Source organism: Cervus canadensis, chromosome 31 (assembly GCF_019320065.1).
Source record: "Cervus canadensis isolate Bull #8, Minnesota chromosome 31, ASM1932006v1, whole genome shotgun sequence".
Taxonomy (NCBI): Eukaryota; Metazoa; Chordata; class Mammalia; order Artiodactyla; family Cervidae; genus Cervus; species Cervus canadensis.
The window spans coordinates 41,558,506-41,582,824 of record NC_057416.1 but is presented as its reverse complement, the minus strand read 5'-3'; the positions used below and the strand labels follow the sequence as shown (position 1 = coordinate 41,582,824).

The 24,319-nt window shown below is 41.3% G+C and overlaps 1 protein-coding gene across 3 annotated transcripts in view; it reads right to left on the bottom strand.

Annotated features, from left to right (window-relative positions):
- ZNF385D (zinc finger protein 385D) overlaps positions 1–24,319 on the bottom strand; it is a 921,658-nt gene that overhangs the window by 135,082 nt on the left and 762,257 nt on the right. For all 3 annotated transcript variants that reach the window (XM_043454129.1, XM_043454131.1, XM_043454130.1), the window contains one exon: positions 9,949–10,059. In XM_043454129.1, coding sequence (XP_043310064.1) covers positions 9,949–10,059 — 111 coding nt within the window. The remainder of the gene's footprint in view (positions 1–9,948; positions 10,060–24,319) is intronic.

The window sequence follows — 24,319 nt, the reverse complement described above, 5'->3', positions numbered from 1 at the left end:
GCAGAATAAAGCAAAAGAAATAAAAGAGACCATAGCAAAAATCAACAAAGCCAAAAGCTGGTTCTTTGAGAAGTTAAATAAAATTGACAAACCATTAGCCAGACTCATCAAGAAACAAAGGGAGAAAAATCAAATCAACAAAATTAGAAATGAAAATAGAGAGATCACAACAGACAACACAGAAATACAAAGAATCATAAGAGATTATTATCAGCAACTATATGCCAATAAATGGACAACTTAGAAGAAATGGACAAATTCTTAGAAAAGTAAAATTTCCAAAACTGAACCAGAAAGAAATAGAAAATCTTAACAGACCCATCACAAGCACGGAAATTGAAACTGTAATCAGAAATCTTCCAGGAAACAAAAGCCCAGGACTAGACAGCTTCACAGCTGAATTCGACCAAAAATTTAGAGAAGAGCTAACACCTATCCTACTCAAACTCTTCCAGAAAATTGCAGAGGAAGGGAAACTTCCAAACTCATTCTATGAAGCCACCATCACCCTAATACCAAAACCTGACAAAGATGCCACAAAAAAAAGAAAACTACAGGCCAATATCACTGATGAACATAGATGCAAAAATCCTTAACAAAATTCTAGCAAACAGAATCCAACAACACATTAAAAAGATCATACATCATGACCAAGTGGACTTTATCCCAGGGATACAAGGATTCTTCAATATCCACAAATCAATCAATGTAATACACCACATTAACAAATTGAAAAATAAAAACCATATGATTATCTCAATAGATGCAGAGAAAGCCTTTGACACATTCAACATCCATTTATGATAAAAACCCTCCAGAAAGCAGGACTAGAAGGAACATACCTCAACATAATAAAAGCTATATATGACAAACCCACAGCAAACATTATCCTCAATGGTGAAAAACTGAAAGCATTTCCCCTAAAGTCAGGAACAAGACAAGGGTGTCCACTCTCACCACTACTATTCAACATAGTGTTGGAGATTTTGGCCACAGCAATCAGAGCAGAAAAAGAAATAAAAGGAATCCAGATTGGAAAAGAAGAAATAAAACCCTCACTGTTTGCAGATGACATGATCCTCTACATAGAAAACCATAAAGACTCCACCATAAAATTACTAGAGCTAATCAATGAATACAGTAAAGTTGTAGGATATAAAATCAACACACAGAAATCCCTTGCATTCCTATACACTAACAAAGAGAAAACAGAAAGAGAAATTGAGGAAATAATTCCATTCACCATTACAATGAAAAGAATAAAATACTTAGGAATATATCTACCTAAAGAAACAAAAGACCTATATACAGAAAACTATAAAACACTGGTGAAAGAAATCAAAGAGGACACAGATAGATGGAGAAATATACTGTGTTCATGGGTTGGAAGAATCAATATTGTGAAAATGACTATACTATCCAAAGCAATCTATAGATTCAAAGCACTCCCTATCAAGCTACCAACGGTATTCTTCACAGAACTAGAACAAATAATTTTACAATTTGTATGGAAATACAAAAAACCTCAAATAGCCAAGGAAATCTTGAGAAAGAAGAATGGAACTGGAGGAATCAACCTGCCTGACTTCAGACTCTACTACAAAGCCACAGTCATCAAGACAGTATGGTACTGGCACAAAGACAGAAATATAGATCACTGGAACAAAATAGAAAGCCCAGAGATAAATCCAGGCACCTATGGACACCTTATCTTTGACAAAAGAGGCAAGAATATACAATGGGAAAAAGACAACCTCTTTAACAAGTGGTGCTGGGAAAACTGGTCAACCACTTGTAAAAGAATGAAACTAAAATACTTTCTAACACCATATACAAAAATAAACTCAAAATGGATTAAAGATCTAAATGTAAGACCAGAAACTATAAAACTCCTAGAGGAAAACATAGGCAAAACACTCTCCAACATAAACCACAGCAGGACCCTCTATGACCCACCTCCCAGAATATTGGAAATAAAAGCAAAAATAAACAAATGGGACCTAATTAAAGTTAAAAGCTTCTGCACAACAAAGGAAACTATAAGCCAGGTGAAAAGACAGCCCTCAGAATGGGAGAAAATAATAGCAAATGAAGCAATGGACAAAGAATTAATCTCAAAAATATACAAGCAACTCCTGCAACTCAATTCCAGAAAAATAAATGACCCAATCAAAAAGTGGGCCAAAGAACTAAACAGACATTTCTCCAAAGAAGACATACAGATGGCTAGCAAACACATGAAAAGATGCTCAACATCACTCATTGTCAGAGAAATGCAAATCAAAACCACAATGAGGTACCATTACACACCAGTCAGGATGGCTGCTATCCAAAAGTCTACAAGCAATAAATGCTGGAGAGGGTGTGGAGAAAAGGGAACCCTCTTACACTGTGGGTGGGAATGTAAACTAGTACAGCCGCTATGGAGAACAGTGTGGAGATTTCTTAAAAAACTGGAAATAGAACTGCCATATGACCCAGCAATCCCACTTCTGGGCATACACACTGAGGAAACCAGATCTGAAAGAGACACGTGCACCCCAATGTTCATCGCAGCACTGTTTATAATAGCCAGGACATGGAAGCAACCTAGATGCCCATCAGCAGATGAATGGATAAGGAAGCTGTAGTACATATACACAATGGAATATTACTCAGCCATTAAAAAGAATTCATTTGAGTCAGTTCTAATGAGGTGGATGAAACTGGAGCCTATTATACAGAGTGAAGTAAGCCAGAAAGAAAAACAACGATACAGTATACTAATGCATATATATGGAATTTAGAAAGATGGTAACGATAACCCTGTATGTGAGACAGCAAAAGAGACACAGATGTATAGAAGAGTCTTTTGGACTCTGTGGGAGAGGGCGAGGGTGGGATGATATGGGAAAATGGCATTGAAATACGTAAATTATCATATATGAAGCGAATCGCCAGTCCAGGTTCGATGCATGAGACAGGGTACGTGGGGCTGGTGCACTGGGATGACCCAGAGGGATGGGGTGGGGAGGGAGGTGGGAGCGGGGTTCAGGATGGGGAACACACGTACACCCATGGTGGATTCATGTCAATGTATGGCAAAACCAATACAATACTATAAAGTAAATAAATAAATAAAAAAATAAAACTGAAAAAAGAAAAAAATAAAAGAGAGAGAGAGAGGTAAAACACAAAGCTGGGACTTAGGAGCCTGGTTTTCAGCCCTAGTATGATATGTTTCAATAGCTTAGAGATCCTGAAAAACTCACTATCTTGGCCTTTGGCTTTTCCATCCATACAATCTATAAAATGGACAGAATGATTTCTTAGACATCTCTTAAGTTCTAACTTAACAATTCTCAGAGGGACTCACAGTATTACATAGAAATATGAAAATCTCCATGATTACTGAAGGCTACATACACATCTGCCTGTCATATCTAAAATCAACTTTCTCTTTCTAGACTTTCAAAGTCAAATTTTCCATGTCTAGGGCAAGTTGATACAAAAGTGAATTTTATTCATTTGTTTTTCCTTGTTTATCAAGAAAACAAGCCCAGAGAAATATGGACTCTTTTATAAGAATTTTTCTTTTATCCTTAGTTCCTTACCCTTCATTCCACCCACAGTTGAAACTCTAGAATGTTCAAGTCGATTCAGAGTCCTAAAAGGTCCCAATATTGAAGGTTTATTTTTAAAAGCCTGACAAAGAAACCCACCGACTCTTCAGTAGATTCCCATATTCTTAATTGGCACATTGTCTCCCAAAATCTAGAACAGCCAGGCCCAATATTTCTTGTTCGGTCTTACTGTTCAAGGTTTGTTTCCTGAGAATTCCTGGCAGGGTCTTGGGCTCTATGCAAGATGCAGAGTCGAGTGAACCGAGCACCCTCCGAGGAACCGCTCGAAGGAGCTCCTCCCATGGGCTGGCCGGGCGACTCCAGCCTACCGGCCCGATGGTGTCCTCAGGCGCCGACACTGGACTGCCCTGTCCTAGAACCGCATCTGAAGGGGCAAAGTGCCCAGGGGGAGGGCCCGACGGTCAGACCAGCGCTCTAAATAGCCTTCGAGTCCCGGAGAGAAAGAGCACACACTTCTGAAAGAGATGCTTCAAAGTTGCCTGAAAATTAAATTTATAACTGGGTTCCTCTGAAGATCCTTTGGGACACAGCAGCAGCAGCAACAGACTTAAAGAGGTTGAGAGTTTTTTTTTTTTAATAAAGGCAGCTGTGCCAAGGACAAGTGGTACCTGCTGGTTTTAAAGGTAAAAGGTAAAGACTGACCTGGAGTGGGCGTCTCCAATGTTAACACAAAGATACACAAAGATGCTTTCAACAGGGTCGATCTCTGCAAGTACTTTTTTTTTTTAAGGAAGATATTTTCAAACTTCTATATTCCTTAAGAAGTACTTTAACATTTGAAGAGTCAAATATCTGTAACTTAGTTATTTATCCCATAAAATTAAAATGACCATTCCATTTCATTCACTATAGAGTTTATAATCCCATTGCCTACATGTTGCATTTTATATCCTTACAAAATGGCTATAAGAAATGGCTCATCATTTTAAATGAGATGATTGTGGAACACAATTAAGATAGGCTATTAAGAGAAAACACATCTAGACAATGGGTTGTCAAATTCCTGATAGAATTTTTTTTCTACCAATTCACTCAGCTTCTTTGGATGCTGTGTGTCTTCAGGTTTGAGGTTACATGGGTTTCCCCCAGGCATAGGTCTGTACTAACCTTTCTCCTAAGATATCAATAAAACACTGAAATTTGAATGATACAACAATAATATCACTCAGCTTTCCTGGGCATCTCGGAGACTGAAGACACGACCATAAACAGGCATGAAATATTTAGAAAATTGCAACTGAGACTTGCAAAATAAAATTTTCAATTTGGGATAAAACACGTAGCTTGAAAACCATGACAGGATAGTAGAGGCAAACATCCTTTATAAAACTGAAGCATACTCATAAAGGAAATTTGGAAAATAAATAAAAACAAAAGAATAGTTCTTCCACTCCAAAACAAGTATGAGTTTTTGTTTTTCTCTCCATCTAAGCAGCGTTTCCTTTAAATATCAGGATTCTACCCCCCCCCATATTATTGATTTAAATATTTAAAAGATGTGTCCTAAGATCTTATGTTAAAGACAGTGTAATTATCTAAGTTTGGTCATTTGGTAAGAAAATATCCTCCCATTAGCATCTTCATCATTATGATGCCACGTTTGATTATGGAAGTTTTCAACAGAGATAGGAACTATATTCAAATGTATTGTTTGGTTCCACTACATTTCTGGGTTCTAAAATGCAGAACAACGATGATTTCTATTTTATAATACCATCGGGAAATGGATCAATTATACTGGTGATGCTCCCGAGGGTTCCCTCTGGAGGGGCTTGCAATCTGTAAGGAATGTCTTCTAAGGGGGTTGCTCCCCTCTGGTTCATCAAACAGTCCCCTGAAGTCATTACCGCTTGGCTGTCTTGAGCCACACAGGATTTGTTCCTGCTGTATTCTAGTTTGGGGGTGTACACAGACACTTGCATTTCCCTTGTGTTTATGTCTAACCGTGTGAGTGAAGAGCAGTGAAGGGGCATTGGGAAGGCTCTGCAGACCTTGCAGGGAGCGGAGCCCGCAGGGAGCGGAGCCCACAGGGAGGACGGCCCAGCACAGTGGACTGCCTGCCCAGGTCATTCCACCAGGCAAGGAGGCCTGGGACCCTCTCTCTGGGACGGCTGGGCGGGAGACACTCAGGACACCAGCCACCCCATCTCTGAAGGGGAGGCTGGCTCTCTGGGTGGACGTGCCACCCTGCCTGGAGCAGGTGAGGCAGAAACGGCCTGGACACTCACACCAACCCGGCGTGGCCAGCCTCTGCCATGCAGCCTTGGACAAGCCTTCTCCGTGCTTCATGCCTTAGTTTCCACCTTGAAATTAGCAAGCTTTCTTCTGTCTCTAACATACCAGTAAGTGCTGTTTGGGGGACGGCCACCAGAGTGACGCTTAGATGCTACAAGTTTGTGATCCCTCAGTTTCGGAGCCTGAGATCTTATTTTCCATTCTGTAAACAGTCATTGAGTAATTAATCATTCTCTACCTCACTTAATAATCTCACAGCCATGCTGGACTTGCTGTAAGTTGTCTTTCAAAGGCACACTTACTAACTGGTCCAGGCCAATGGTAATTTACACTTATTTTAAGATGTTGATAAAATAATTGGTCAAATGACAACTTTTCATTCTTTAATTGGAAGCCTTTTTGCATAACTCCATGTGTGTCCCACATAAATGCCAAAAAGAGTTTCATTTTTTCCCCAAAGTGAATGCCTGCACCAGGAGAAGGTAATCTGATTTAAAATGCATACAATATAATGTGCTACTTAGAAAAATATCCATAGGGTGAAAAATGGAAAATGTACCGCACAGGAAACATGTATGGTATAACACCAAACTACAGGCTTTATAACACGAAGGGTTAAAAAAATAAATAAAAGCTTAGAGGGGAAGGAAATTGAATTTTCATGATGCAGAGATGAAAAGAACTACAAGCTATTATTTTCATTGGAAGAGGAAGAAGCTTTGAAATGTAAAAAGGTTCATAAGGCAAAAATACTTTCCTATGTGACAGAGGATTCAACCAAGCATACAAGTGAATTACAGCGTCACTTTTCCAGATTCTAGGTTTAAGAATGGAAACAGGATGATAAATGCTTGATATACGTGGAAAGAGCAAACAGGCAGTTTTATTGGGATTTAAAGCTTTTGAAGAATAAAATGATCTATATGCACATATATATGTATTTTCTCTTTATTTTGAGACATTTATATATGAATGAATGGATCATAAATCCAATTTATCGTGGCATTCAGTATTAAATATTTCATGAAATTGGTATTTATAGATATGACCAGTCAATGAATAAACAAATCTTATATTTTCAGCACATTAGTTTCCCTTTATTGACATCATAATGCCATAGAGACATTTTTAAGGTCTCTAAAGGAGTTTCCACTCCTATATTTCAATTTTGCAATAATTATATTTTGCTTGTACATCATAGTTAATAGGTTGCTATGCCATTCATAAACTCAATAATATTGGAACTTCCTACATAAAAAAATATAATTTAAAAAATGTGCACAGCATAGTAAATTTATATTCAAGGTTCAAGACAAGGAAAAATGTAAATAAGGGCAGTGAAGGCATGCGTCCCATTTGCACAGATCAGAGAACTGGACTGTGCGAATATTTGACACATTCAGGTGGCCATGTTATTCAGGCCAAAGCTGAATCAAACATCCACATGAGTGTCTACTGAAGGCATGACAGGGATATTTAGGTCCTAATCCCTGGAATGATGGATATGTTGCTAAATTTAAAATAGAAAAGTTATTCTGGATTATCTAGGTGGGGCCACTGTGATCACAAAGGTCCTTAAATGTGGAGGGTAAGGCAGAAGAGAGAGTGATTCCGTATGAGATGAGCTCAATCGGCCTTGTAGTCTTGAGGGTGGGAGTGGGTATCAGGCCAAGGAAAGAGGGCAGCTTCTAGAAAAGAAAGACAAGGAATTGAAATCTCCCCAGGGCCCCCACAGGGCCATCACCCTGCTGACACCCTGCTTCCGGCCCTGTGAGACCCATTCTGACTCTCAGCTCCAGAACTACGCGGTCCCACAGCAGAGTCACCTTAAGACACTAAAGGTGTGGCACTCTGTTAGGGCAGCAAAAAAAGATGAACACAGCAGCATCTAACCAGTAGTCAAGCCTGCAACTGCTCAGTTATGTGACACTGATACGTGTCACACCTCCAAACACCGCAGGACTTTTCCTTTTAGAGGAATCTGAAAGCAAAGTTGTGAGAGTGAGAACCTATTTCCCTAAAAGATACATCCTGGTCCCTATATCACCTTGAAAATTCATTAGCAAATGAACACAAATACATTTTTTTTATCCTCTCTTATGATGGAAATAAAATAACTTTACGTTTTAGAAAAGAAGTATGCAAATCTTTATTTTTATTATGTTGCTTATGTTAATAATCATAATATAGTGTTTCCTAAGCATATCTAGTTTTTTTTTTTTTTCAATCTGATTTTGATATCCATCTGGAAGGTTAGTAGAAACACTTAAAAAGATATTAAAAAAAAAAAAGGATCAACTGTCTTGAAGTGGTGAGCTACCCATTACTGGAGGTTGTCAACCCACAGACTTAGTCTTGATCTGGCCAATGGTTTTCTTTCAATATGTGGGAGATTGGGTTAAATAAGCTTGAAATCTCTAAGACTTCAGTTTACAGGAAGTTTCCTTAACATGGACAAAAACATTAGCAGTGAAACTGTTGGCAGAAAGCTTGATATTTGAAGGAGCCCCATTAGATGTAAAGAGTGCAAATGTGGCTCCTGAAAGACTTCCTCAACATCATCCAATCAGTTCCAAAGTGAAATATCAGAATAAAGAAGGATACACTCAACAATTATGGAAATGTACAACTGCTTGCCGAGTATCGAAAAATGATCAGGACTGCACTACTAAGTTCAGAACTCTTGTTTGTATGTCAGGGAAACTTTTTGTGTACCAGCTGGGAGAGAATATTACATAATACTAATCACTTGAAATACTTGTAAGTCAAACTATAGTAATTTTCTTAAAATTCAAATCAAGGTGCTAATTATTAAAAAACAAACAATGAAACAAACAAACAAAAACAAAAGACAACCTTTCAAATAAAATGCTGTATGCTTACTGTATTCTTTCAATATTAATAGTAGCCCATTCGAGTGCTATGCAGGCAGACTCCTCTCCATGTTTTGAAGTCAGCAGAAGGAATGTTATAAAATTACCCTGGTGATTGTACCAGTTTAAGGATGAGATCATAAGACAATAGCAAAATTTATACAAAATGAAATATTCTCATAGAAGGAAAAAGCCACTCTTTTTGTGACACGTCTATTTCCTCTGCCTGATTATCTCATATGCGACCCTCATCATCATATCACCTAAGGGACTTATTTGCCTAGGGTGATTAAATGCTAGAAGGCCTAACATTCTCTAGAACCCAGATTTGTTTGGTCATCTCCATACAGCACATCAATTTAGGGCCAGCTCATGGCACCCTGGAGGGGTCACACTGACAGGCTGGGGTCCTCTGTTTGCCAAGCGCACCCACAAATGTTCAATTTTTGTTCCTTCCAAACCTGCATTCCTTTTCTTTTCTGTTATCTCAGGACCAACTCCACACCAGGGCAGGTTGAGGAGTGGCAGTAGTTTCCATACGGGCTGCAAGCCAAATTAGCTTCTGTGTTGAATCCAGAGTCAACCTTGACTCTTAGAAAAGGTATAAAAGATGCACCTCTCTCTCTGTGAATAACATGCGAAGGGTCAGGTCTGCATTATCTCCCTCCTGCCATGTTTCCTCCTAACTTCTACTCATTAGGGGCTGGGCTCCTTTGAGGTCTTTAGAATCGCCTGTTAAAATGCTAGTCCTTCTAGGTCGGGGACTGGAGATCTGTAACACAAAAACAGTTAAAGGCACCAGAGCCGACCTGGAATTAAGCGTCATCAAAGCAGGAGAAGAGAATTCACAACGTCAAAACCATGGCCTTGAAATATCACCTGGGACCTACCTTATTTCAGAGACGTTATTTATTGAAAATCTCATTAGTCCTAAATTTTGACTGTTCCCCAAAAACAAGTGTGTTATCTAAATTTGGCGTTCCTGGGAGACTAAAAAATACCATTAAAGCGCAAGTGCAGTTTGCTTAGGTGTGATTTTTCTATAGAAAATGACCAAACATAATATAACAAACTCCAAAATTAAAGCACATCAGGAGTTAAAATGTTATCCTTGAATTTTGACATCAATCACTGGAGAAAAATGTTTCAGAAATCTCTTCTGCAAGGTTAGAACAGCAAACTGCATTTTTTCAGTGAATACTAAACGGTAAACTTACATCAGAATTAAATCTCAACTGGCAAATGTTGCACGAAATGATCTGCTTTCTTCGATGAGGAAGAGGAACCCCGAAAGTATGATTTATTACAGCTTTCTGAATCGGGTCCATCTGTAATGACAAAAAAAATACAACAAATGGAAATAAAGCTTGTCAGTTCCATTGGAATGTTGCCTGTTTCATTAAAGAACCAATCTGGATAGCTTCAATCTACTGCTTGCACTAGAAAGAACATTTTTATTCTAAGAAACGGCATTTCCACTTTCTTAGAAAATAGACAACAATGAGTCGGAAGCACAGTGTGATAAAGAAATGATAAATGTACCCATTAGAGTCTGCATGCTAACCGCTTCTCTCATTGAGGATCCACAATGGTCCCAGTTTGATAACCCTCCTATATAATTAAAGATTTATCAAAACTCAAGTTATCGTGACTGTGTGAAATCTTACACAGCATTGAGTCTGTACCATTGCCTCAAATGGACTTCAAAATAGACGAAAATGGATAATTAACCTTCTGCTGTGTTTGGTATCTTCTCTGCCTAGAGAATCTAGCATGGGTTTCCCCTGCTTTCTGAAAGGAGAAGCCACTACCTTTAGCACCCATCTTGCTAACGGCTGCAAAATGCAAATGGCGATAAAGCACAGAGGTTCAGAGATACAGCGCAAAGCCTTGGTGGCTGGCCGCTGAGACGCTGCGCGTGCTTCCCTGGAGAAAGAGCTGGCAACACCAACCTGCTGATCAGGGTCTGTGCCGCCTCAATAAGGGCTGTTGCAAAAACAAAGCTGGACACCATTTCCACCATTTGTCCTTCTTTTTTTTTTTGTAAATCTTCGGATTTGCTTTGGTTAGTGAAAACAGGTACTAATACAGGTCTTTGGTCAAAGCGAAGTGATAAAAGACAAACTTTGAAAAATCAAGGGTTACTTGCACACAAATTCTGCTTTCTAAGAACTCAAAAATGTGGAACTATGGGTTCTTTCCACAATCACTGACTGATCACCAAACACATACTGCTCTCCTATGGGCTCATACTTGGAGGTCAGAGAGTTTGGTCCAGATGTCAGTTCTTTCTCTGCATCCCACTCCCAGGACAGGACACGGGACACCCAAGCATGATGGTAGCAATCCAACGCTGGTAAAATGGAATGTCACCAAGGTTTGTTTCAGGGTCCTCATCCACGGTTCCCAAATGTTAGAATCAAACTTTGATTGTCTTCTTAAAACTTGCACAATCTCTGTGCTCTTTTGCATGTATCTCTTAAGCTTGTGATGAAGTTTAGTCATAATAATTCTTGAAATCACTTAGCGCAGTACAGTGCCAGGCACATTGAAAGTCAATAAATCTTGGCTATTATAGTTTCTCTTTTGTGTATATGTATGTGATGATTAGGGTAACAGGAGCCTCATATTCCTACAGTCCTTGTTGGCACTTTCTGTCTCTCACATATCCAAAAAACATTCCAAAATGATTTCAATGTCATACACCAGCCACTGATTCTGCTGAATGCTTGCAGACTTTGGAACTGTTAACTCTCATTCGATACAAAGTTCTTCTGAGAGTCTTCACCATGGTCTGAGTCAGTTCAGACAAGATTTGATACACACAACAGCTCAGAATAAGTCTGTGAAAGATGCTCTATGTGCTTCTGTGATACATCACAGTTCACTAATTAGCCTAAACCAGTCACTGATAAATTCTACCTCCTTTTGTGTATTTCAAGTCATCAGTACCAGTTAACTCATAGACTCTTTCCACCAGTAGGTAGGATAAAGGTTTTCTCTAGTCACAACTTCTATAATGTTGTCTAGACACTCATAATGCACTGTTCTAAATAATAACAATAATAGCACCAACAAAGAAATGACAGTGCTCAGTATTTTATTAAGTGCCCCTAGGTGCTAAGCACTAGGCTGGATGGTCTTTATACTAAACAGCTGTGATCAAGAAGAACTCATGGGTTCTCATTTTTAGCGTCCATCACCACTTTACATTTTTCCTGATGTTCATCCCAGATTTTGGATGAAGCTCAGCTGTCCCACAATTTTTCTGGTCACTTCCAGGATTTAACAAATTCTAGGATCCCCTCCCCAACTAGTGAATTATACCATACATTCTTTTCAACGAGTTTTAATTTTAATTTAAATACAATAAAGCTCACTAATGTTAAATTTACAGTTTGATGAGATTTGACAAATAGATACAGTCTTAATAATTACCTCATAGAACATTTCCATTACCCATAAAGTTTCCTTTTGAGGTCAATTCATGCCTCCCACCCCACCTGGTGAAATCACTGCTCTGCCTTCTCTAACTATATTTTTTCCTTTCCTCAAAGTTCATACAAACAGAGTCATACACCATATGATCTTCCGTGTCTGGCATCTTTCAGTCAGCATGATGTTTTTAAGATTCACCCATGTTGTTGCATGCATTGGTAACATTCCTTTTTACTGCTGAGTAATGGAGATCAGTCCTGGGTGTTCAGTGGAAGGACTGATGTTGGAGCTGAAACTCCAATACTTTGGCCACCTGATGTGAAGAGCTGACTCATTTGAAAAGATCCTGATGATGGGAAAGATTGAAGGTGGGAGGAGAAAGGGACGACAGAGGATGAGATGGTTGGATAGCATCACCGACTCAATGGACATGGGTTTGGGTGGACTCCGGGAGTTGGTGATGGACAGGGAGGCCTGGCATGCTGCGGTTCGTGGGGTCACAAAGAGTCGGACACGACTGAGCGACTGAACGGAACTGAACTGAGCAGCACTTTGTATGGGTGAACCCAGTGTGTGCTTCACTGGTGGCTCAGACTTTAAAGAATTCGCCTGCCACGCAGGAGACCAGGTTCAATCCCTGGGTCTGGTAGATCCCTCTAGAGAAGGGAATGGCAACCCACTCCAGAATTCACGCCTGGAGAATCCCATGGGCAGAGAAGCCTGGCAGGCTCTGGTCCATGCGGTCACAGAGTTGGACATGACTGAGTGACTGACTTTCACTTTCACTCTAATGTGTTTATCCACACATTAGCTGATGAATGAATTGTTTCCAGTAAATTCTATAAGTTTTTCAAATATTAATACATGACCCAAGCTCATTTCTAAATTCAGTTCTGCATCTAAATCCAAACATTAAAAATTAACATAAAGTTACAGGTTACTTTTCTTAGTTTGAACCTAGAGTACTCATCTGAAAGGTCATAGGGCATGGTACAGGATTCTTCTCTACATACACCGCCCTGTCTCCCACCCCAGTTAAGTCAAAACTTTCCTAAGACCCACCTCACCCCTGTTTCCTCAGAACCGAAGTGGACCATGGGCAGAACCTGAGAGCCAGCAGCCACAGGGCTGAGTGAGGGCAGGATACTTCAGAGTCCGCCTCCTGCCTCCCCGAGTCCCTCTGACACCGCTCACAACTGCCATCACAATGCTTCTGTGACAACAGAGAGCTTTGGGGACAGCTTCCTTTCTGCCCAACAACTAAGGGGAAGTAAAAAGCTGAAAGAGGTGCCAATTTAGAGGCAGCTGCCTCACCATTTCTGTTGCATCTGTTCCATCTGCACAAACAGGGTCCATTTCTCTTAGGGATCAGGTGAATTACACCTATACTCTATTCAGGAATACTGACGCCCCTTTATAATGACACTGTGAAATAAAAATTAATGACATATTTATATTAAAGATGCTCTCTGAAAATACATAGTTTTAAGTTTATCATATTTTGAGAGTAGCTTTTTATTTTTGTCTTTCAGTAATGTTGGTCACTTTCGCTCACTGCATTCAATCCAAATCAGCGTAGGAGGTATTTTAGAAGCAGACACTTTAGGCAAATGTGGCATATTCTCTAGATTTAATTCTTTTTTTTTTTTGAACTGAATATTGTTCTGATCACTATAGCTATAAAATCAAACTTTAAAATGCAAAGTTTAAAATGTGTTCTTCTTCAAAGGCAACCTTATTTTCCAATATAGATTAAAAAAAAAAACAACACTGAATTATCCTTTAATGATGAAATCAACAACTATAGTTACACCACCACGAGTAATTCTATTATTATTTCAGGAACCTAGTACAACAAAATGACAAGAGTTTAATGCCTTCAGTAATGAACGTAAATCACACTCACCTCTTTAATAGATACATCTACAAATATACGGAAAACCAGTTACAACACGGAATTTAAAAGGGCTAAATCTAAGTAATTTCTGCTGTTAAACAGGTAACTAAGTGATACCACGTGGTCTATGGTGGCAAAGGAAATGGCAACCCACTCCAGTATTCTTTCCTGGAGAACCCCATGGACACAGGAGCCTGGCGGGCTACCGTCCGTGGGTCACTGAGAGTCAGACTCGACTCAGCGACTGAGCGCAACACATGGTGAATAACTAAACGTGCGCCTGCGGCCACTCGGGGACACGTACAGCCACTTGGTTCATTTTGCCCAAACACACCACCATTGAGCACTGAGGATCCCAGGGACAGAGGGGTCTGGAGGGCTACAGTCCACGGGATCCAGAGTCAGACAGGCTGAGGACGGCACACAGGCTGTGGATGCAAACTCAGACGCGCGGCAATCAAACGCTCTGCGCAACAAGAGAGTCACGTGTGCCGGTTCTCTCTCTGAACCAACAGGTCTGATCTGTCACAATAATCATATACTTTATTGTGTGTATGTGTATCATCACTAGGGATCTGTCTACAAAGTCAGTCTCAAGAAATGCAATGTGTGCAGGGGAGAAAAAAGAAGAAATAGGAAAAAAGGAGAAGTAAGAATAAGAAATAAGAAAGGTCAGATACGTTGCAGGAAACCTGGGCACCATAGCCTGGGCATTCACAGTGCACATCTAACAAATTCTCTGCGATGTCCCACAAAACAAATTATCTGCTTTAAGTAACTATTTCTAAAATAATATAACCAAAGCTTTTGTTTGTTTTTAAATTTAGCATCTTTGTTCAACACACACAGTTTAAAAAATGTGATCCTGTAAAATAAAACTTATATGAATATGAATATAATGTAAGCTTTTGTGCAAAAGTAAAGTCATTAAACTAAAAATGTAATACCCAGAAATCACAGTTGGACATTTCACTGAACCCATGCAGCCCTGAGTTAAAAACTAAAAAGAAATGGTAAAAGCTACATGGTATTTTAAGATATATTTATATAATACCTAAAGTGGGATATTTTGAAAGCTAACATTTTCCAAATACATTATCCAACATTCCCCAAGCCAACACACAAAAGTGAAGAATGATACACCAGCTATTGATATGCTCACCCCAACTCTAGAGTAAAATTCAATTTCAAACTCAGCCTAAGGCCTTATTTAAAGCCAAATGAATATGTTTTCCTTCATTTCAGGTTTAAGGATCTTTGCATTTCTTTCCCAGGCCTTGCTTTTCCCTCGTCCCCCCTCTGGGCTTTCTGCTAAATTGATTTGTAGATGAGTGACTAGGGCCAGCCTCAGGTAAGTCAGCTGAGGTTCCCTTCCCAATTCCCTTTTCTAGGGTGCTGCTGCGTTTTCAGAGAGGATGGATGGGGCTTAAACCTAACTTTACCTTTCCTGCTCCAAGAGACCTCCTCTCTCTCTGTACCTATCAGTACTGTGGCTTTGGTTTTCATACCAAAGAGTAAGAATTTAAATGCCAGGATGTTTAGAAATCTAGAAATACAAAGGCTGCCTCTTCCAGCTGGTGTTTCTAGGTGACAGTGACCTGTGACATTCAGGCTAAGGTCACACTTGCTGGCCCTCACGGCGTATCTGTGCTTGTAAGCATTGCTTCTAGCCTAGCACCCTACCGAGGAGCTCTCATTGCCCACGGCCTAACATCACAGAAGTGGTAAGAAGCACAGCTTCCCACTCTGGCCCCCCCATCCAGCACCACAATAAAGCTTTGTGATATCCACTGTCCTGGAGTCTGTGACCCTGTAACATAAAGTGGCGCCACTGACTCGATGGACGTGAGTTTGAGCAGGCTCCAGGAGGTGGTGATGGACAGGGAGGCCTGGCGTGCTGCAGCCCACGGGGTCGCAGCGAGTTGGACACGACTGAGCGACTGAACCGAACTGAATATTAAGTGACACACAGTTTATCCCGTCGACTATGAACTAGTGAACTGTGTGTTTATATGACTCATACGTGTGTGTGTTCGTTGCTTAGTGGTGTCTGACTCTGTGACCCCATGGACTCTAGCCCACCAGGCTCCTCTGTCCATGAGATTCTCCAGGCAAGAATACTGGAGTGGGTTGCCATTTCCTTCTCCATTATATGACTTACACATTATTAAAAATTATAATAATTGCGTCTCTTCAACAAATTTTTCCATTTGAGAAAACTTGCAACTTTTGCCCTCTTGTAAAAACAGACACATAATTTCCATACCCAAAAAGTGCATGCGTCTTAAATGTATCATTAGTTGCCTTTTTGCAAACATGTGCCTGCTCCCATGGTATCCCCATTCCTATCAAGGACTTCAGCATTCCCCCTTATTCTGAGGTTTAGGTAGGCAGGGAATTTGACAGGAACACCAATCACCCAAGACCAAGACACAGCTCTGAGAAGGGCTGGAGGGAGGCTGCCTGTGAAGTCTCCTGGTTTCTCTGCTTTTGCCCAACAGCAAAGGACACGTGTGAGCTCACTTCACAGATGCATTCATTCAACTAGAGGTAAGCTTTTTCCGTCGTGCTCACTAATCAGGTCAAGCTCAAGTCTGCTAATTTGATACATTTAAGTAGGAAATTAAGGATACATTAAGCAGGCACAAGGGCACAATCAATTTTTCAATGCACCCAGCTTTCTTTTACCCTCGAGTCTTCTGCACATGCCTCTTCCTCTGCCTTGAAAACCCTTTCCCCACACCTTCTGCTTCATCTTCCCCTGACTAATGCCCACCTACTTCTCGGGACTCCAGATAGAACCCATCTCTTCTACCAGAATTCTCAGCGGACCTCCTTCAGAGAGGCCAGGTCCCCAACTCATCCTTCAGGCCACTCCACTGCCCCATCTGAAGCCCTCTCTCATCTCGTGTCTCACCCAAAAGGGGGAGAGCCAAGGCGGGCTGCATCCCTGTGCTCTTTGCACCTGGGAATTAACGGGGTGCCTCCCACCTGGGCCCGGGCCCACCACACGGCTGCTGAGTTGCTGAAACACAAATTGAATATTACTGAAGCCTGATATAAAAACTTAACATCAGTCTTGGAATGGTGTTAACCGCAGCAGTGAGAAAACCTGGGTTCACAAGGGAACCTTATGCATGAGGAGTGAGGAGAGTTTATCAGGGGTGAAAGCATGTGGACTAATGACCCCGTGATACATACAGCAGGGGTAGAGACGCTCCGAGCAGAGTCTGCAGCTGGCAGCCGCCACGCGGGACTCAGTACATTCACTTATGAACTCGTTTCTAGACACAGGTTCATTTAAGCACTGAAGCAATGGGTCACTGGTTCTCTTCATACTTTACATGCCAACGTCAGGCCATTTCCCCACCGGGGATCTTCCCAGGCAGAGGCTAACAGACACACAGTTCTGCTCAGCTCAGGAGAAGCTGATTCTGCTCAGAAAACCAGTGCTTGAACTTAAATGTGCCAAGCCATTTGGATGCTCTCCAAGTACTCAGGACATGTCCAAATGGAAGAGACCTTTCAGTAGCTTTCTGCCATGGCTATTTTCCCTAATGTTCTCCGAGCAGACTAATAATGTGAAATAGAGAGTTCAAAGTAAAGCATGATGAGCTTGAAGGGGTCGTAAGATATTATTTTTCTTGGAATCATTTATGTGCTCCGGCAAATTGCATCAACCAATGTATCATGGCTCTGTCGTGCAATTCCCACAGGTAGCTGCACTCTGAGATTTTTTTCCTTTTTTTTAATTAAAAAAATATTGACATATTTGATTCATGACACTATTAGTTTCAGGCATACAGCAAAGTGAGTCAGTCACACACACACACATACACATACGTATATTCTTACTAAGATTCTCTCTCATTACAGGTTATGATGAAACACTGAGTCTAATTCCCTGTGCCGTAGAGTAGTCTGCTGTTCATCTAGTCCAGGTCTAGCAGTGGGTATCTCTGCTCATCCCGAATCCGTCGGTTTATCCCTCCAGCCTCCTTCCCCTTGGGGAACAGCAAGTTTGTTCCCTTTGTCTGTGGGTCTATTGCTGTTTTGCAGATCAGTTCATTATTGTATGTAACATATATAATTTTACAGATTATTTTACTTTATAGATTATTACAAGATATTGAGTATAGTTCCTTGATTTTTAATTGAGTTTGTGGCAGTATTACTGACACATGTCTCGTCATGGAAGTTTAAACCTGTTCATCTTTAAAAACCATCTGTATGTGGTATCTTCAGTGAGTTGGGTAAGGGCTACGTGTCACCCATGTTCTCATCCCCTATGGTTCTCATTTGTTTTCCTGGAACCCAGTGGAGATTAATATATATTTAAATCTTATTGACATATCTCCTCTATAATGAGAAAACGTATATAAAGAGAGAAGAAAATAATCAGAGGAAAAAATGGAAGAAAAGAAAGTGATTTCCTTCTATAGATGGGCCTGCTTTTTCTGCAATGGGAAATTTTTTGTCAGACCAGAAGAATATTAAGTGTCTTTAAAAGGGAAGACTGCTGACTGATCACACTAATATCACCCTGTGGGGAAGACTCCAGTCCTTAATTTGGACAATTCGGACACCCTGTTATCAGCAATACAGGGACAGAATCTGACTCAAGTGCTTTTATTGGAATCCTGTTTCTGATGGACTTAAATGGCAAAACCTCTTTGGAAGACAATGCATGCCTATGGGGCTGCCTGAGCCAGAAGTCACGTTATCCAAGGTTCAATAGGCCTGTCTCTGAATAAGGTCTAAGTAATAAAATCTAACAACTCTAGAGCTGGGACTCCATTTACAAAGAACACCCCAGAGAGTTAGTGTTGTGGATTGGGCTGGAGGATAAATTTCAGAAATTCATTAAACTACCAGCTGCACCAGAAGTTCACAATCACATCTGGCTTCTCTGCAGGTCACTGAAATGCGGGTCGGGTGTTGGAATCTGAAGTGAAAAGACAGAGAGGACAGAACATTTTTGTATACAAATCATGGGTGTCTGAATGAAGGGTTTTCCCCTCTTAATCTGAAATTATGTCCTTGCTACTTTTGTTAAATTCTTTTCAAAATTATAATGCTATCAGATGGATGGATGGATGGATGGATGGACAGATGTAGGTATGGATGGAAAGATGGCTGTGTGGATGGACAGATGGGTGGATGGGAGGATGGTTGGATGGATGGATGGAAAGATGTAGTATGGATGGATGGAAACAATTACAACAACAAGGCATGATATTGATTGACCTTTTAATCCTTCCTTTCAAATATTTTAACCATACGTTAATTTCCTAGTGTTGCTGTAAAAAGGGACCAGCAGCTTACATCAACAGAAATTCATTACCTCATAGTCTTGGAGGTTAGAAGCTCAAAATCAAGATGCTGGCAAACCATACTTACGTCCTCTGAAGTCTGTAAGAAGAATTCCTCCCGGCTCTCCCTAGCTTCTGGTGTCTTGCCAGCAATCCTTGGCAACCCTTAGCCTATAGTCGCATCCCTCTAATTCTCCATCTTCACATCCCATTCTTCCTGAGTGTGTCTCTGTGTCCAAATTTCTCCTTATTATCAGAGTACCAGCCATATGTGATTAGGGACCACTCTTGTGAACTCATTTGAAATTGATTATCTCTGTAAAGTGACTATTTCCAAATAAGGTCACACTCTAATGTACTGGGAGTTAGGATTATAACAAACTTTGGGGGGTGGGGTACAAGAGTCAACCCAAAACACACTGAATAGGCAACATAAAAGTCCACAAACTGGACATCCTTGGTGGCACGGTGGGTGAGAACACATCTGCCAATGCAGGCAACGTGGGTTGCATCCCTGCTCCGGGCAGATTTCACTTGCCACGGAGCAACTGAGCCCCGGCGCCCCAGCTACTGAGCCTGCGCCCCAGAGCCTGCGCCCCGCAGACAAGCCTCAGCGAGACGCGTGCGCACCGCGACTGGAGACCTGCCCCCAGCCACCGCGCCGAGAGAGCGCCTGCTCAAAGCAACGAAGATCCGGTGCAGCCAAAAATAAAGAAACCCATCTTAAAAAGGGACTTGGTGGAAAACACAATTTAAAAGATCTACAAACCACTGTGAAATTTTACTCAGGCACTAATTCTACGACTTCTTGATTAAAGGGAAAATCAAAATCTATTTTCTTGGCTAGTGTCTAAAAGGAAAAGTTGGAACAGTCAATGGATCACTGAGACCATTTCTTGTCTGCCTCCTATGGTTTATGATCAATTTTAGCTTCAAAGAGTCTTGTGATCCCCAAGAACCTAGAAAGAAGAAATACATTTCAGAAACTGAAATATACATAGAGACGAGGCTGACAGAATTGAAAGAAGCATGTCCAGGGGGCCTACAAATGATTTAGGGCATCCCCACAGCTCAGCTGCAAAGAATCCGCCTGCAACACAGGAGACTCTGATTCCTGGGTCGGGAAGATCCGCTGGAGAAGGGATAGGCCACTCACTCCAGTATTCCTGGGCTTCCCTGGTGGGTCAACTCCTGAAGAATCTGCCTACAACACGGGAGACCTGGGTTCGATTCCTGGGTCGGGAAGATCCCCTGGAGACGGGAAAGGCTACCCACTCCAGTATTCTGGCCTGGAGAATTCCCTGGACTGTATGTAGTCCATGGGGTTGCAAAGAGTTGGACAAGACTGAGCGACTTTCACTATACTATATGTACTACAAATGATTTAGATGAGGTAATTTGAAAATGTCACAAAATGAAAGTTATAAAGGCTATAGAAAAATTAAACAATGGAACATTGATATGAGCTATGTGAGCAACTATCCTGATTTTAAATGTTTGGTTAAAGTAGAAAAGACATAAATTTGGGGGTACATGTTTTACAATGTCCCTTTTCTTCTTGCTTTTCTACTTGTTTCCTTTTGTAAATCAATCTTTAATGACTTTAAGAATGCATAATGGTGTGTGGGGTGGTTCTTTTTAAACAAATTCCATTTCCATAAGTAATTTATATGATCTCTTCTAGCATGAAAATCCCAAGATAACACATTATAAATGGAATTAAGCACATGAGAATATCCTTACTTCTCTTTATTTTTGCTTAAAATGCAAATATGTCTGTGCATATGTTTTGTGTGTGTATACACAAGCATACATATTGTTTATGTACCAATTCATGTACCAGTTGGTACAGTCCCTACATGAAATCTCTCACTGTTTTGAATTTGGCAGGCCTCAATTTCTTCTGTTCTGTGTTTGGGCTAGACTTGATACTTCCTTGAATTATTCTGCTCCTTGCACTGAAATGCTCCCTCAGTAATTTACACACACGTTTCCCCCATCCCCTATAGGTGGCCCATATGCTTATTTTTATTAGCCAGCGATGTGGAACTCACGCCATCAGAGGCATTTTGTGTTGGCAAGCACTGCCTCCACGAACTAACCCGGGTCGTGTCTTTGGATTGATTCCCATTCCTTCTGGCCTCTGATATTCTGCTCCAGTGATACAGATTTACTGGCAAGTTCTTGCATAATCTGGCGTGGTTTATTGCCTCCTTATCTTCTGTGGGGTTCTTTCTTTCCTCCAATCTTTATTGCTTACATGTTACATGTGTGATTCTTGCCCGTTCCTCCAAAATGCTCTCTTTCCAAGAGAAGCCCCTCCGGTCTCGTAGCAGACGGAGCCAAATAGCCCTCCTCCCCATTCTCACAACATGCCACACATCCCCACATCCTGTCCTACAGTATTCACCTCCCAGATATTCTGCTTACAGTCCTCCCTTCCCAAGACTGCAAAAGATGTAGTCAGTTTTACTCATCCTTGAAAAACAAGTACCAGAAAACAGAAAATGCTCAGAAAAGGTTTATTGTTGAAATAAGTAATTAAATAAGTAAACGCAGCCACCTCAGCTGCTGTCAATCATTTTAAGGAAAAAAAGTGCCCCAAGACATGATTCTTGGTTGAAGCCACACAGTTCGATTGCATGGAAAATTTGCATTGTCATCTGAAGTTGACTGCATTTGGGAGTCTTGATGTAGATATTCAAAATAAACTTGCATGTTGAAAAAATAAAAAATAATAATCGCTCTTAAAATGCATGACACATATTTAAGGCAACCATTCTCAACCCTGGCAATACAGCAGGAATCATCTGGGGAGCTTGTTAAAAGTATAGATTGAGATCCCAACACAAGGCAAATTAGTTCAAGGCTTAAAAGGCTCCATGGGGGATGTCCAAGAAGTACTGGTCAAAACCTTGGTAACAGAACCAACTTCCCGGCTTCCCTGGTGGCTCTGTTGGGGGTAAAAATCAGCCTGTCAATGCAGAAGTGGCGGCGCTATCCCTGATCCAGAAGATCCCATGCGCCGCAGGGCAACTAAGCCCTGTGCCACAGCTACGGAGCCCACACCCTAGAGCCCTGCTCTGCAACAACAGAAGGCATCATGACGAGCACCCAAGCATCACAACCAGGGAGGAGCCCTGACCACAACCCAGGAGGAGCCCCGATCACAACCCGGGAGGAGCCCCAGGGAGGAGCCCTGACCACAACTGGGGAGGAGCCCTGACCACAACTGGGGAGGAGCCCCAGGAAGGACCCCGATCACAACCAGGGAGGAGCCCCAACCACAACCAGGGAAGAGCCCTGATCACAACTGGGGAGGAGCCCCAATCACAATTTGGGAGGAGCTCTGATCACAACCGGGGAGGAGACCCAACCACAACCCAGGTGGAGCCCCAATCACAATCAGGGAGGAGCCCTGACCACAACTGGGGAGGAGACCCAGGGAGGAACCCCGATCACAACTCGGGAGGAGCCCCAATCACAACTAAGGAGGAGCCCCGATCACAACTGGGAAGGAGCCCCAGGGAGGAGCCCCGATCACAACTGGGGAGGAGCCTCAATCACAACCAAGGAGGAGCCCTGATCACAACCAGGGAGGAGCCACAGGGAGGAGCCCAAATCACAACTAAGGAGGAGCCCTGATCACAACCAGGAAGGAGCCCCGATCACAACCAGGGATGAGCCCCAGGGAGAAGCCCTGATCACAACTGGGGAGGAGCCCCGAGCACAACCGAGGAGGAACCCCGATCACAACCAGCAACGAGCCCCAGGGAGGAGCCTTGATCACAACTGGGGAGGAGCCCTGATGGCAATTAGGGAGGAGCCCTGATGGCAACTAGAGCAAAGCCCAGGTGCAGCAATGGAGACCCAGCACACCAAAGATAAATAGATAAAATTAGAGAAGCAACCTCCTATGATTAAAATATTTCACCAGTTGTTTCCTGGAAACCACTGTCTTCTTTCCCAGAAATAAATAATTTTTAGTCAAAGAATTCTAAAAAGGGTGTGCTATTATCCTTGTTTTACAGAAGGAAAAACCAAGGAATAGCTAGGATAAACGATTTGCAGCTCCAAGATTTAAACTCCGGTTTATTAAAAACCGATGCTCCTCCTACATATCAAACTGACTCTCAAACATGCGTCAGAGCTCAACAAACTTCCGAAATCAACTTGAAAACTGGGTCTGTATTTAGGGTTCTAGGGAATTGGCAAAAGGCACCAGAAATACACACACGTTATTTTTTTTTTTAAAAGGAGAACTGATAGAGAAAAGTAAGCCAGAACAACCTACAATAAACAAAGGATATTTTAAAGTCTTTCTAACAATTGACTTGCTTGTTAACAAATGACATGGTAGGCTATTTTTAATCCCCAGGGTATTGTTAAAGTATTGTTTCACTTCTCTTTACATCTTTCAGGACCCTGCCTGTTTTCCACTTCCTGACCTTTGTTAAGGACTTAAAGGAACCGCTGTCAAGTTGAACTGTAGTGAAAAGCTTGAATCAGGTATGGTGATAGTTAAGTGGTTGGCAAAGAGGTTCTCAATTGTTCAAGTCACAGAATGATGAAGCTGAGCTGTCCTGTCTGCCCAGAAATCCTTTGGATCAAATCCATCTGAACCAGGTAAAGGTACCCCAGTAAAGTACCCCAGTAAAGTACCCCGGTACCTAAGGACCTCTTTAACACTAAAGGTATAGCTGTGTCTGGTTGTATTTGGGGAATACGTGTAACTCCATGGCTGATTCATGTCAATGTATGATAAAACCCACTGAAATGTTGTGAAGTAATTAGCCTCCAACTAATAAAAAAATAAATAAAAAAAAAATAAATAAAATAAATAAACACTTAATGGTATCTACCATATAGAAATGCTTGTATAAGCAATAAATGCTGGAGAGGGTGTGGAGAAAAGGGAACCCTCTTACACTGTTGGTGGGA